Below are 14,590 nucleotides of genomic sequence, written 5' to 3'. Positions count from 1 at the left end.
CACTAAATCTTTGAAATTTAGCCTCGAATATTAAATACTTGAGTGATCCCAGCGTCACAAGGTTAGAATCTTCCATTTGTAAAATGAAAAAAACAATGTTTGTGAACAAAATGCTGTCGGATCCCTTTAAAAATGTCCCTACCCACAAAATATTATCTCTACATCTATATTTTCAAATTAATTTCAACATGCCTTTATACCACTTCCTTAAATTTACTTTTTGAATTGCTCTATGTCTCCATACCTTAAACAAAAATCACCTTTAGCTTGGTCAATTAGGTTTCCTTTAAGAAATATCATCAAATATGTACGCGCCCATGACGATGTTAGAAGGTTATTCCTTCTGGACCCAGTCAGAACATCTGTCTTGATCATTTACTCTGGTCAGACTGGCTTCTGTGGATAATGACTTAATCACTGGAACCTGGAAGCTTTCACCAAGCTCCAGGGCTGTCACTGTACTCGTTGATGGAAAAAGTGCTTCTGGCTAGAAATATAGACATCAGCCAAGTCACAATAGCTTCCTGATCTTTCTTTTATTGCCTCTACCAAACCACAACAAAGAGTCTCTACCGTGTCCCTGGGAAATAAGTTTGTCTGAATACAGCCCTTAAAATCTGAAAAGTCCTATTTTCATGGTTATAACTGGTGGGCCACAAAGGGTTACCTACACAGGTTAAATTTCCCTCGTCATTTCAGCATCTAAAGCAACTGTTGAGGACATTTTTTTCTCCTTTAAATCCAAAGCAGTGGTTCTTCACCTCGCTGCACAGCGGAGTCCCCAGGGAGCTTTAAAATATAATGATGGCTGGGCCTATCCCTACAGCTTTGATTAATTGGTTCAAAGGCAGCCTGGGCACTGGGATGTCTAAAAGTTCCCCAGGTGACTCTAATATACAGTCAAGGTTGAGAACCACTGACCCAAGGTCAATGGCAAATAGAAGAAAATGTAATTAAAGAGCTACACCCAAGAGAAAAATAACTAAATTGCATTTACAAAGGGCTAAGTGAGAGGACTAGAAAAAGCTCTTCCCACTATTTAACGCTTCTAAGAAATAACAGGGGATCAATGATTATCAATCAAGAAGAAACTCAAATTTAAAAAAAATCCATATATATGCACATTGTAAATTATTTAAAGGAAGAAGAGAGATGGCCAGGAGAAAGGAACTAAAATTAAAGAAAGAAAATGAGTGTGGGGCCGGCCCCATGGCTGAGTGGTTAAGTTCCCATGGTCCGCTTCGGCGGCCCAGGGTTTCACCAGTTCGGATCCTTGGTGTGGACATGGCACCTCTTGTCAGGCCACACTGAGGCAGCGTCCCACATAGCACAACCAGAGAGACCTACAACTAGAATATACAACTACGTACTGGGGGCTTTGGGGAGAAAAAGGAAAAAAAAGATTGGCAACAGTTGCTGGTCAGGTGCCAATCTTTAAAAAAAAAAAAAGGAAAATGAGTCTGGCCCCCTAAGTCATGAATCTTAGAGTCGTACTTATGCCTCCATATCCTCACCTTCTTTAAACAGCACATGAAAATCATGTTTTTTTAAGTGCACCCAGCTCCTCAAAACCTTAGTCTGGGGGTCAGCAAACCACTGCCCGTGGACCCAATTTGGCCTGCCACCCGTTTTGGTAAGTAAATTTTTACTGGAATGCAGCTCTCTCATCATTTACATATTATCTGCCTACTTTCACACTACAAACAGCAGAGGTGCAAAAGAGACCATATGGCCTACAAAACCTAACATCTGGCCCTTTACAGAAAAAGTTCTCAGACCACTGCTCAAGCCTATAATCTAGCATTCTAGTACCAGGCATTAACAGATCTCCCTTTTGTACTTCTCCCACTAGCGCCCAGCCTAGAAATCTGCACTTCTGCTCCTGCCAAACACCTCTGCTCTGCCTGGTCAGTCCCATCAAAGGGCACTCACAGTGTCTCCAGGAGTCACCCAGCTGCAGCCTGCTGGAATTCGTTCCTCAGCTCTGACCAGCATGTCTCAGAGCACCTGGCTGACTGTTACTCTGTGCAATAACCAGCTTTCAGCCAAGAAAAAAAAAATAGTATCAAAGCTCTTGTCAATTTGCTTTGAGTGAATATGCTAATGTTAAGAAATAGACTGAGGCCGGCCCGGTGGCACAGCGGTTAAATTCATACGATCCGCTTCTCGGTGGCGTGGGGTTGGCCGGTTCAGATCCCCGGTGCGGACATGGCACCACTTGGCAAAAAGCCATGCTGTGGTAGGCGTCCCATGTATAAAGTAGAGGAAGATGGGCATGGATGTTAGCTCAGGGCCAGTCTTCCTCAGCAAAAAGAGGCAGATTGGCAGTAGTTAGCTCAGGGCTAATCTTCCTCCAAAAAAAAAAGAAATAGACTAAGATCTTTTACATAGTGCTCTGTGCAACCTAAGTTCAAACCTCCCTTATCACCTTCTGGTTTTGCCTAATTAAATTTAATTTTTTTCATTTGTTTTACTACTTTGCTGAAATCCTAGGCAATGCGTTTTAAAATTATCCCCATAGTTCTACTATTTCTTTGCAAAATTTTACTATGATAGCAGAAATCAAAGGTGATTCTAAGGGCTCCTTTATTATTTGCTCGCTTTCGCCTCTGTATATTTAAATACAGACTGAAGCTCTAATTTAATCGTTTGGAAGGGAGACAAGGGAAAGACTTGAGAATCCATTGCTACCTAGAATTAAAATTTTCATAGCAGACAGGCAGGGCTTTAGAGACAATATGATATATATTTGCTTACAAGATAAAAGTTCTTTTCTCTGTCCATCAGTAAAGTACTGTCTTCACTTTAGCAACTTGGGACTGAATTGTGGACTCAATACTCAGACCCCCAGGGCAGGAACAGAGAAGGAAGGTGTCACACATTTCCCTTCCTTTACTCCTACCATCATGGCCTGCTAACATCATATCAATCTCGGTGCTCCTGATATTTGGAGCCTGATACTTCTATGATATGGAGGGCTGTCCTGTGCATTATAGCATGTTTGGCAGCATCCCTGACCTCTACCCTCTAGATGCCAGTAGCACACACAAGACACACAACGCTTCAAAGTTATGACAACTAAAAATGTTTCTACACGTTGCCAAATGTACCCTGGGGCAGCACCGGCCCTCAGTTGAGAACCACCACATTAGGGGAACTAGTCTCCCTTCCCACTTGTTGCCCTACCCCACCCTCCGACCTCCTCCATCCCTATTGCTGCTAGGTTAGTTTAAGCCTTCACTGTCTTTTGTGTGTGTGTGTGTGTGTGAGGAAGATTGGCCCTGAGCTAACATCTGTTGCCAATCTTCCTCTTTTTTTTTTTCTTTTCTCTCTCCCCAAAGCCCCAGTACATAGTTGTGTATCCTAGTTGTAGGTCATTCTAGTTCCTCTGTGTGGGAGGCCACCACAACATAGCTTTGATGAGCAGTGCATAGGTCCACACCTGGGATCCAAACCAGTGAACCCCAGGACGCCAAAGCGGAGCGTGCGAACTAAACCACTCAGCTTCAGGCTGGCCCCTCCATCATCTTTAACCTGGACTACCATACCACTCTCTCAACCCGTGTCCTTGCTACCTACCTCCCAGGGAGCTCATATATCCTCCAGACTGCCACCAAAGTGATGTGGATGCTGGGGTGCAACACCCAGCATCACCTCCAGGCCTGAGGCACTCCCTCCCCTGCTGAGCCTTCTCCAGGGAGTGACCTCAGCTGAAGAGAGCCACTTCGAGATGGTTATGTACCCTTCCATCCAGCCTCCATCCAGTGACTGCAGGTGTTTAAATGCCTGACCCCTGTGCCTCTGGGTGGGACTACTCTGATAAACCATTCCAGCTCCAAAGCATCCCTGTGGGACCCGCCTTACAGCTGCATCATCATTCAACTCCTCCTTCCGCCCAATCCTGTTTCACTAGCTCCCTCTCAAAAGCTAGACCCAAGAACACGCCCCAGTAAACCTCCTTCATGCAAATCTCTCTCTCTGGGTCTGTTTCCTGAGAGGCAGGGCCAAAGACCCAGAGTTATCTTAGTAAATTACAAGTCTAATCATATTGCTCTCCTGCTAGCGATCCTGCACTGGCTCCCCCTTGCCTACACTGGGGGATGCTAAAGAATAATTATTGGGGAGGCATATACAAGGGTAGTGCAATCAGTAGAGTGCTGGTAAAGCAACTCTTTAGGGAGAAAAAAAGCCCTGATATGTAACATTTGCTAATTTCCATGGTGTAAATATTTCCACCACTGTGGACTTAAAGCTACCAACGATTTAACAACCAGCTGGCAAAATTACTGGCAATTTAATAAAAGGCTCTCGTGAATCAGACACACGCCAGCTCCAGCACGCCACTGATAACCCCTGACCATTCACTATTGTTAATCCTCATTGTTCTCCTTCACTCATATTTCATTTCAGCCATGACAAATTCCTGCAATTCTCAGACCACCAGCATGCTTTGAGGTTCTGTGCCCTTAATCACGCTGCTTTCTCTGTCTAGAATACGCTTCCTTCCCCTGTCTGATTCATGCAAACCTACTCAGTGTTTTGGATTCGGCACAAATAAAACCTCTTCCATAAACATTTTCAAGATTCACCCCTGCCCATACTATTTCACTCAAAGGTTAAACAGAATCCTCCCGCTTTTGGGTCCACAAGTACCAAAAATACTTTCCTATCATAATGTTCCTATTATATTTTATTATATATGTGTGTGTGTGTGTGTGTGTTTACAAAACCACATACGGACTAGACTGTAACTACTCTGAGGGTAGGGTCTTATTTACATTTTTCTGGCACAGAAGGTGCTCACAAAATGTTTTTGAATAAACTAAAAATCTGGCCTCACTTCTTAGCTCAACTTTGTCATGAAATACAGATCTTAAAAACCTCTCAAGGAAAAAGTGCTCTATTTCCCCAAATTGGAGCAATGGGTTTGATCCCCGGTCCCCCAGCTTTAGGAGGTTGCAGAGAGGCAAAGCATGGATGAAGGCTGGGCCACAGCATCACCTCTAAGGCTTCGTCCTAAACCAAGGAGTCTCAGAACGGAGCGGAGAAGCATTGAAAACAAAAGGGACATTTGCTGGCCCAAGGAGATGGGCAGGTGCACCGACTAGTTACCTCCTGGCCAGGCAACATGAGGCCAACCTTTCCACATGCTGCTGCCTCAGACTTGAAGTCAGCCAGGTGCTTACTGTGCTGCAGCTTTAAACCAAGCTACACATACTCATTCAGTGCCTAGTACTTGGAAAATACTGCGTCTGTAAAATTAGAATAGAAATGACCACCAACCACGCAGGGGAGTTTGAGGACTATCAACCAGCCTTGTTTTTAAGTCAAAAACAAAAATGAACTCCCTCCGCCCATAGAACTCCACAAAAGCAAAGAATAAAAATAAACTCTCATATAGCACTTGCTTGCTGTATACCAGCTCTCTTCTAAAGGCTTACATATATTAAATATGTATGTATAGTTTATACTATATATTATATATACTATATATTATATATATTGCTATATACTATATATAAATATATATTACTATATACTATATATATTACTATATATTATATATATTATATATAATATAATACTATACATACTATATTATATATTACTACATATTACATATACATATATATTACATATAATATTACATACACATAATATATAATTATGAATTATCAATATTCTGATATATAACATTATATATGGCATCTTATATATGTAACATATATAACACAGAATCCTCACATCAGTCCTATGTCCAAGGTACTAGTATTATTCCCATTTTACAGATTAAGAAACAAAGATATTAAGCAATTCGCCTAAGGCTACACAGCTACTAAGGAGAAGAGCCAGGATTTGAACCAAGGCAGCCTGGTTCCAAAATCCATGCTCTTAATCACGCTAAGTGAAGAAGAAAACGAGCTCCTTTATAACTTTTCACCACTGTCATCACAGGTTTCATGATGTCCCTTTCAAAGCCTGTAACCTGGGAGCCCGGCCTTTGCCTTAGACCTTGGCACAGCACGCACGGCCAGCCACCTGCAACAGCTCCACTCCGCCAGCCCTGCAACACCTAGCAAGACCTCAGTGATCAAGGGAGCCTTTCTTTTAGCAACTTCACCACGTGGAAAAGTCGTGAACCCCAAGGACAGAAGCAACGAGAGGCAAAAAAGGAAAGGAAAGCAGCACCTCCAGCGCCAGCAATGAAAACAAATGCTCTGAGCAATGCTGGAAAGAGCCAAGATGAGGCCAAGCACCAAGAGGACAACGGGCCCTGCAAACAGTGCGATCCCTGCCCAGAAGGATGGACCCTCTCGTTCCCCGGGGATGGCTAAAGAAGGAAACCACAAGGGCCGAGAGTGGAGATGTGGCGGAGGAAAAAAGCCGAAGAAAAATACAATGCAGAATGGAAAGAGCCTTGGCCGGCAGTGGCTGCAATTGGAGCGGGGCCAGGATGGCGACACTCTGCTGCAAAGGCAGCAGGACAGCAATGGGGAGGCCCCCGAGGCACCCGGCAGCTGGGAACAGAGAGGCCTTGCACCTTAGCAACCTCCCATGGGCCCTCCGTGCTCTCCAGACCAGCAAGATGGCCATATTTCTTAAATAAAAGTTAGCCTACATTTAAGTGACAATAAGAAAAGACAATGACTTTTAGAGTTTCATGAAAAACAGGGTTAAATTAGATCTCAGTGCTTGAAGGACTAAACTTTACTTTAAAAAAAATGCTCTGAGACTATTTCCCTACAGGGCTAGATAATTGAGCCATTGCTTGATATTTTGGTAGGGGATATAAATTCAAAACAGCAAGACAAATTAGAGATATGCCATAACAATATTTAGGTGAGTTTGTCATGGCTTACTGATGGAAGAGGCATTCAAAGATGTCTCCCCATTTCAGTCCTAGGCTGATTTATTTCCCTTCATCCTTACCCTAAGAGTCACGAGGTCCTCTTTCTGCTGTGTTCCAGATGCAGTCTCTCAATTTCAGGCCGATAGGGCCCTGTCTGCCAACTGACCTCAACAGTCTGGCAGGTCCGCACTTCCCTGGCCTCAGCCCAGTCTCTTTTGCAAGTCTCCCTAGCCTGGCTCCCTGCTGGGGATTCGCATCCTGGCCTCCTGCTCACTCCTGTATGGCTTCATTAACTGACTCCCCTCTGGTCAGCTAATGCTCACCCTTCTGAAAGCCCCCACTGGCCCCAAATGAAATCATCGATCTAATTCTTCCTTTCTTCATCTCCTCCCTCTTCCAGTCCCTATCTGTTTACTAAACTGCCTTCAGTACAACCATCAAATTCCATTTCCCAAACTGAGCTTTACCTATGACTCCTTTGTATGTAGGAAACAAAGATTATAATAAAATATGAAGTTACATAAATCACCCACGTCATCGAACCCACTAAAAGTATCCAATTCAATGACTACTTCACAGAATTGCATAATGCAATATCTCTAAAAAAAATCATTGTGAAGTCTAGCAATTGTGTTTTCAAGCACCCATTCCCCAATAAGCTCAAAACACAGCCACTGTATATGGGTGGAAGAGGCATTAAAGTGTGTATTTCAGCGTCTGTGCCGAGTGCTAAAATGATGCTGGAAAGGCAGTGGATAAGAAGAGGTAATTAGGCTGAGGGCTTCCACAGCGCCCCTGATCTAAGTTTGCATCCCTACCCTGCTATTAACTAGCTCCATGACCTCAAAGAAAATTACTCAGCCTCCCAAAGCTTTGGTATCCTCACCTGCAAAAGAGAGAGACCACCTACCCAATAGGTTAGCAATAAAGGCGTCAAGAGCTAATACACATGAGCCACCTGGTACATAGGAAATACCTGTAAACATTGGTGGAAGAAACTGAAGTAGAGAAAGTAACTCGGCTCAGCCAGTCTTGCTACTACTGATTTAGCCCGGTAACACGATTCTTAATCCAGCAATTCAATCTCTAAGCACTTAGTAGAGTTTAAGCTTCCTGTGCGTCACTCAAAAAACTTGTTGACTAACGTAAATCCAAGCTGTATCCTTGTACTGTGTTCTCATGCCCTAGGAGAATGCTGGAGCTCTGCCGCTTAACAGTAAACTGTCAATTACTGGCTCAATTATATAAACTTGATATTCTTAGGCAAAGTGATAGATCTGCCCGCCCCCCACCCCAGTTTCCATTAATCACCAGAAGAGATGAAAGCAATGAAAGCTAATCTAACAGTAAAGGAGGCAGCAGCTGCTAAGACAACATGCTACATGCCCAAAATACCTTTGTTGCAGGGTAAAAAATAAGCAACATATTTTTCTTGCTTAAGCTCTTAACTCCTTAGGTGTGTGTGCACCTATTTGATTTCTTATGCAATGGGACACAGCACATATTTTAATGAACTAAAGCTAAGATTGATACATTTGAAACTGAAGTAGATAGTATAAATATCTCAAAATAAGGAAGAGAGACCTTCATGAGGTTTACTTTTTCAAGCCAGAGGATAGAAATGCAACATATCCCTCATTCAAATAATCACCCATGAGAAATAAAGCTACTGTGTATGTCTACCAACCCAATTGTCATGCATACATTGAGAGTTCTTAAAGTACTCAGGCATTTACAGACAATTTCATTTGCTACCCAAATAAAAAGGAATTCCTATAGGGGAACACCCACGGTATGGCTAGAACACTGCAAGAGAAATGGAAAGACCAGGTCCTACCCACAGGTCTACCACCTGGTAGTTATATAACCCCTAAACAGGCTACTTCATTTAAACATGAAAGAATTTTCCCCTCTGTGAAAAAAGAAAAATACCTCTTCTAAAACATCAAGTTTTCAATAAGGATAAAACAAACTTTTATCTATAATTTTATCTACGATTTCTGAAAATCGTTCATAAATCAAGGCAATGTCGTTCACATTTAAAATTTCACTTTTGGTAAATGAACTAGAATTAGTTCACTGACAGACAGACCTAGCGAAGGCTGAGCCAGCCCTTTTGCTTTTGAGGTCAGTAAGTAATCTAAGACTCGAGTTTTGTCTCCACTGCTTAACTTCCCTGAGTCAAGTTTCCTTCCTCTGTCTCAGAGAGCTGGTAAAATCTCTTCCTGGTACAAATGCACCCCGGGCTTCCCGTAGGTCTCCAGCTAAAGAAAGCTGGTAGCATGCATACAGTGGCCAGCTTAGAGCTCGCAGTGGACATTTGTCACGCTTTTGGCATCTGAGTCCCCCTCTACATTTGGAGAGTCCTTCACCTCCTGAGGCAGAGCCAGCCACCCATTATAGAAGCTAAAAGTGCCGGATACTCACTTTCCCAGCATCCCTTGCACCACAGTATGGGCCCAGGACAACCACTGTAGACTCGGAATCAGTCCCTAGTGATGTAAACAGGTGGGGACAGCACAGGATCTATTTCGGCGCTTGACAACGGTAGCGGCAGCTCCATCCAGTTTGGAGAAGCTTCATTGGCAGCGGTTCTGATGACGACCACACCCCATGTCCAGTTGCAGTGACACAAGCTGCATAGCTGCACCCACTGGTGGTAGCAGCAGTATCTGCCCCAGTCCCCTTCGTTGGTGTAATTTGGGGTTTTGTTCCAGCTCTGTTGTCTCTGATTCTAGTTCTCTGGCCCCCTGGCAGCTTTTATGAGCTACTCCAAATTCTTCCCATGGATTCCTTTCCTGCTAAGATCAGGAAGAATCAATTTCCGTACCTTTTGACGATGAACTCTCATTGATTCAGAAATCATCCTTTCAAGACTAAGAAATCAGCCAACACCAGCAGACCACCCTGCTCCATCTAGAAACTTCCAAATGAGGTGTCACTAAACCTCATGACACTATCAACCCTTCCATTCACAATGTACATCACACAACAAACACAGGGATAAAAAAGAAAAAGATAAAAAAAAAGCCTGAAAACAACCAAACTGTAGTTCAATGGTACAGAAAGACAAACCTAGAGGGTAAGATTACCTAAAAGTGTTTGAGGACCACGTCTCTTCAGACCTTTAAATATGGAAGTAGAATGAGGTACTAGAAGAAAAGCATGGACTTGTTAGTAAAAAAAGAAATCTGAATTTTGGTCACTCCCTCTATTATCTCCTTTCCTGCAATGTCCTGAGGACAATGCACCCCCCACACACCCCAGTTGTACCACAAACTTACATACCATACAGGACACACATGTTCATGCCACCTTTGCTTTTCTTTATCCTCTTCACACTGAGTAAAATATGTTTCCCTTGTTGGTGAACTCTTATTTACCCTGCAAAACCCAGATCAATTTCACTTTTATCTTGAAACTTTCCTAACACCTCCTAAATTAATCACTACTTCCTCTGTGTTGTTAGAACCTCTACTGTGGTTATATTGCCATTTTTTTAGAGTCTTATCCCCCAGCCCACCCCACTCCAACTGTGAGTTCCTAGGATAAGTGAAGGTCCTTACCAGGGCTAGGATTAGGCTAAGGCAAGCAAGGTCCCTAAAGGGGCACTCACTCTCAAGTGCAAGTGCATAAACTTGGTCCTTACTATCTCTCCTTCTTCAACTCAGAGGCCATCATAGAATATGCACTCAGACTCTTGTCGATTAAATGGTGAGGAACACAAGAAAGTGTGTATGATTCAGAGAATAGTTAGATGATATAGAGAAGGCAGTGTCTGACGCTGCCACGAACACATTGAATAGCCTTACTGAAGTCACTGAACCTGGCCACGTGGGAAGACCAACATGGTGCCTTTCATTGCCACAGTCTATGGCTCTGCGGCTCCAAGTTCAAAGTTCAGAAAGGAAGAGACCAAGACAGGAGAAAGCAGTCACAGGAGACTCTAGCACTTGTCTGACAAATGCACAGGATCCGGAGGGAAGAAGGGGAGACTCTAAGAATAGGCACCAAGTATGGGAGAGGCAAGATATGTTGACAGGAAATAAAGATAAGAGGCTGATTAGAGGAGAGGATGCATGTTAGGGAGTGAAAAATAAGCTGAATATAAATTGGACAGTTTGGGTGGAAAAAGACAACGAAACACCCTAGAAAACCAGGTAATTCTGGTGCTTGGGGCTGAACAATAGAATAGAAAATACTGTTTTATAATAATAGTTAGAAGACCAAAAGCTACAATTCCTAGTGTCTACTAGGTGCCAGGCAAGTTTAGGTATAACATGAAAATGATCCCATTTAATTTTCGAATCAAGCTTCTAAGGTTGCTATTATCATTATCCCATTTTACAGATGTGGACACTCAGATTTAGTGAAGATAAGTATTCATGGTCACACAGCTGCAAGGGACAGAACCAGATTTAATTCATGCTTTATTGCCCTAAACACACCCAAGAGGGGAGGAATGTCATATGGAGTGGGAACTGGGGTAGGGTTGGCAGCTACGGTACAAAAAGGAGCCGGTCCAAGAGAATTTTGTTCTCAGGATGCAAGCTTAATACAAAAAAGAAAAGATCATTAGAAAAAGGGGGGAAATGAAGAGGGTATACATAGAGGAATGGGGTGCAGAGTGGGGTGGGGGAGATAACTTTAGGTAGAGGTCAAAGATAACATCAGTCAAGAGAAGTACAGTAGTCCCCCCTTATCCACAGGGGATGTGTTCTAAGACCTGCAGCGGATGCCAGAAACCGCAGGTAGTACCAAACCCTATACATACTATGTTTTTTCCTATGCATACATATTTGAGGTGTGACAGCAAAACTAGCATAAATTTCTTTTTCCTTCTTCATAATTTCACGGATAGAAGACTCGTTCTTACCAACCTCGGCATACTAGTTTTTTCTTTCTGTATTAAGAACTTTCACCTTTTCACTTAAAGGAAACACTTTACAGCTTCTCTGGCATATCTGAATTGCCAGCATCACTACTCGTGCACCTTGGGGCCATTATTAAGTAAATAAGGGCAACTTGAACACAAGCGCTATGATACCTGGACAGTCCGTCTGATAACCGAGAAGGCTACCAGGTGACTAATGGGCGGGTAACAAATCCCGTGTGGATCCGCTAGACAAAGGGAAGGAGCGGGACAGCACGAGATTTCATCAGGCTACTCAGAACGGCAGGCGATTGAAAATTTATGAATTACTTCTGGAATTTTCCATTTACTATTTTCGGACCACGGGTAACTGAAACTGTGGATACGAGGGGACTGCTGGTAATGGCTACAGAATAAGTAAGACTGGGGTTCAACCTCCAGACCACAACTTACTAACTGATGTGTCCTAGAGAAGCAATTTGACCTCCCCAAACTTCAATTCTCACATCTCTAAAATGAAAATAATAAATCTGACTTTACATGCACCATCTCTGAATCTTCTTCACAGTCCCATTGAGTGCTTGAGCATCACAGGCATCTAATAAATGGTAATCTTGTTACTACTGAGAATAGACGAAACAATGCAAGGACAGATGCAGAGATGTGAGGTCAGGGCATGGATATATGGCCGGACGCAGGGGTGGTGCTCAGTCATTTTTGGCAAAGAGGCAAATTCATCTGTGAGAGAGAGGAAGGCAGAGGGAGCTGGAGATCTCACAGGAAAGCAGAAGATGTAAATAACTTTCTCTGCAATTCTCAGAACATTAAAACTGAAAGGGACCTGAAGAAAAATTTAACCAAATTCTTTCCTTACCTCCATTTTACTGATGAGCATACAAGCAAATTTGTTCCCTAAAGGGCCAATAGGAAATATTTTAGGCTTTGTGGGCCATAGTTTCTGTCCTAATAATTCTACTCTGCCATTGTAGCATGAAAGCAGAGAAACTCCATAAACAAATGAGTGTAGCTGCATTCCAATAAAACTTTATTTATAGACAGAGAAATTTGAACTCCATATAATTTTCACATATCATGAAATATTCTTCTTTTGATTTTTTAAAAATCATTTGGAAATGTATAAACCATTTTAGCTTGCAGGCTGTACAAAAACACTTAGCGGACCATAGTTTGCCAAGCCTTGCCATACAGAGGTTAAGAGCTCAGGCTAAAGATAGACATGAATTTGAGTTTTGCCCCCACAATTTACTAGAAGTGAAACTTCAGCTATGGCATTTAGTCTTCCTAAATCTCCTCATTTACAAACTCCTCATTTATAAAATGTGCATAAAAGTTATACCTATTCCATACAATTTTGTGAGGATGAAATGAGATAATACACGTAAAAGAGCTTAGCAGAGGGCCTGGTTCAAAATCAAACCAAAATAACAGAGAGAAAACACTAGCCCCAGGAAAATGCAGGTGGCACAGTTAACTAACAACTAACCGAGGACAGACCCCTGTGCCCATCTACTCAATTCAATATCTTCTCCAGTCCCAGAGCTATTGGTAGACTTGGCTTTACAAGAAGTCAGATATGCATGAATACGTAATTCAGCGGCACTAAAAAAAAGTCACCTTGTCCCCTTGGAAATGTCTCCCCATCCCTGAGACTTCACCATTAGAAGTATATTACTTTATTTTAAGCTTTTTTCCACTTGAACAATGCAAACTCCCTCGGGTGAGTTTTTAATTTAAGTTCTATTAGCTACACTTATACATAATTTATTGACTACTTTTGAAGCGGTTCTCTAGACATTAGATTTTGATAGAAAACATAAAGAGGAAAAAATGTTGTATACCCATACAATGGAATGTTATTCAGCCATAAAAAGTAATGAAGTACTACATGCTACAACATGGACTGGACTTTGAAAACATTATGCGAAGTGAAAGAAGCCAGATACAAAAGGCCACATAGCATAGGATTCCATTCATAGGAAATATCTAGAATAGGCAAATCCATGGAGACGGAAAGTAGATTAGTGGTTGCCAGGGACTAGGGAGACGGGAGATGGGGAATGACTGCTTAATGGGAGTGACTGCTTTCCATCTGTGGTGATAAAAATGTTCTGGAACTAGATAGTGGCGATGGTTGCACAACCTTGTGAATATACTAAAAACCACAGAACTGTATACTTTCAAAATGACGCAAATGGTGAGTTCTACGCTACGTGTATTTTACCACAATAAAAAGTATACATCTATATAAAGAAGACGCCTGAGGATTCTGCAGGTTTGATAAGAAGTTCTCATTTGAGAAGTGAAAGGAAATGCTTAAAAAAAAGAGGCTAAATTCATCAAAGAGCATCTTAGTCCACTTTACAAGTGTGCATAAGGCTAACTCTGCATCCTGCTAATAAATAATTTGTTCAGACAGTACTTGTCGAGTACCCACTATGTGGCAGGCACTGAGCCTGGCTCTGAGGATAAAATAGTAGACAAGACAGAAAGGTGTTTCTTAAAATTCTTTCCAATCTTTAATTAACCAGAGCAACAGCCGCCATCCAGTCGTTTTTACAAAAATATATGCAGAATATTGACTGTAGAATCAGTATTACAAAACTAAAAAAGTGATAGCATTTCTTAATAATTCTCCTTTGAAGACTGCCTGAGAAATAGCGTATCCAACAGTGAGAAAAAGGAAGCCAATGTTCTCTGGATCAAGAGAACCAAAGAACTGTGCTCTTGGAGGGGGTGGGGTTGGGGTGGCAGAAGCTCCAGGGAAAAAGTATGGAATTTAGATGAGATCTGTTAATTTGCAAACGTGTTATCTTTCCAAAGCTAAATCTCTACAGAGGACAGAGAAG

The 14,590-nt window shown here is 42.3% G+C and overlaps 1 protein-coding gene across 4 annotated transcripts in view; it reads right to left on the bottom strand.

Moving 5' to 3' along the window:
• MAP2K6 (mitogen-activated protein kinase kinase 6) overlaps positions 1-14,590 on the bottom strand; it is a 117,206-nt gene that overhangs the window by 83,810 nt on the left and 18,806 nt on the right. The window contains exon 1 of one of the 4 annotated variants that reach the window (XM_014839664.3): positions 7,827-7,908. The exons of the other annotated variants lie outside the window; for them this stretch is intronic. Within the exon in view, the coding sequence (XP_014695150.1) occupies positions 7,827-7,836 (10 nt within the window). The 5' untranslated portion in view covers positions 7,837-7,908. Of the gene's footprint in view, positions 1-7,826; positions 7,909-14,590 lie in introns of those variants that run through there. 4 annotated transcript variants of the gene reach the window in all.

Source organism: Equus asinus, chromosome 13, assembly GCF_041296235.1.
Source record: "Equus asinus isolate D_3611 breed Donkey chromosome 13, EquAss-T2T_v2, whole genome shotgun sequence".
Lineage (NCBI taxonomy): Eukaryota > Metazoa > Chordata > Mammalia > Perissodactyla > Equidae > Equus > Equus asinus.
Note: the sequence above shows the minus strand (reverse complement) of the source record. Positions and strands in the feature narration are given on the sequence as shown.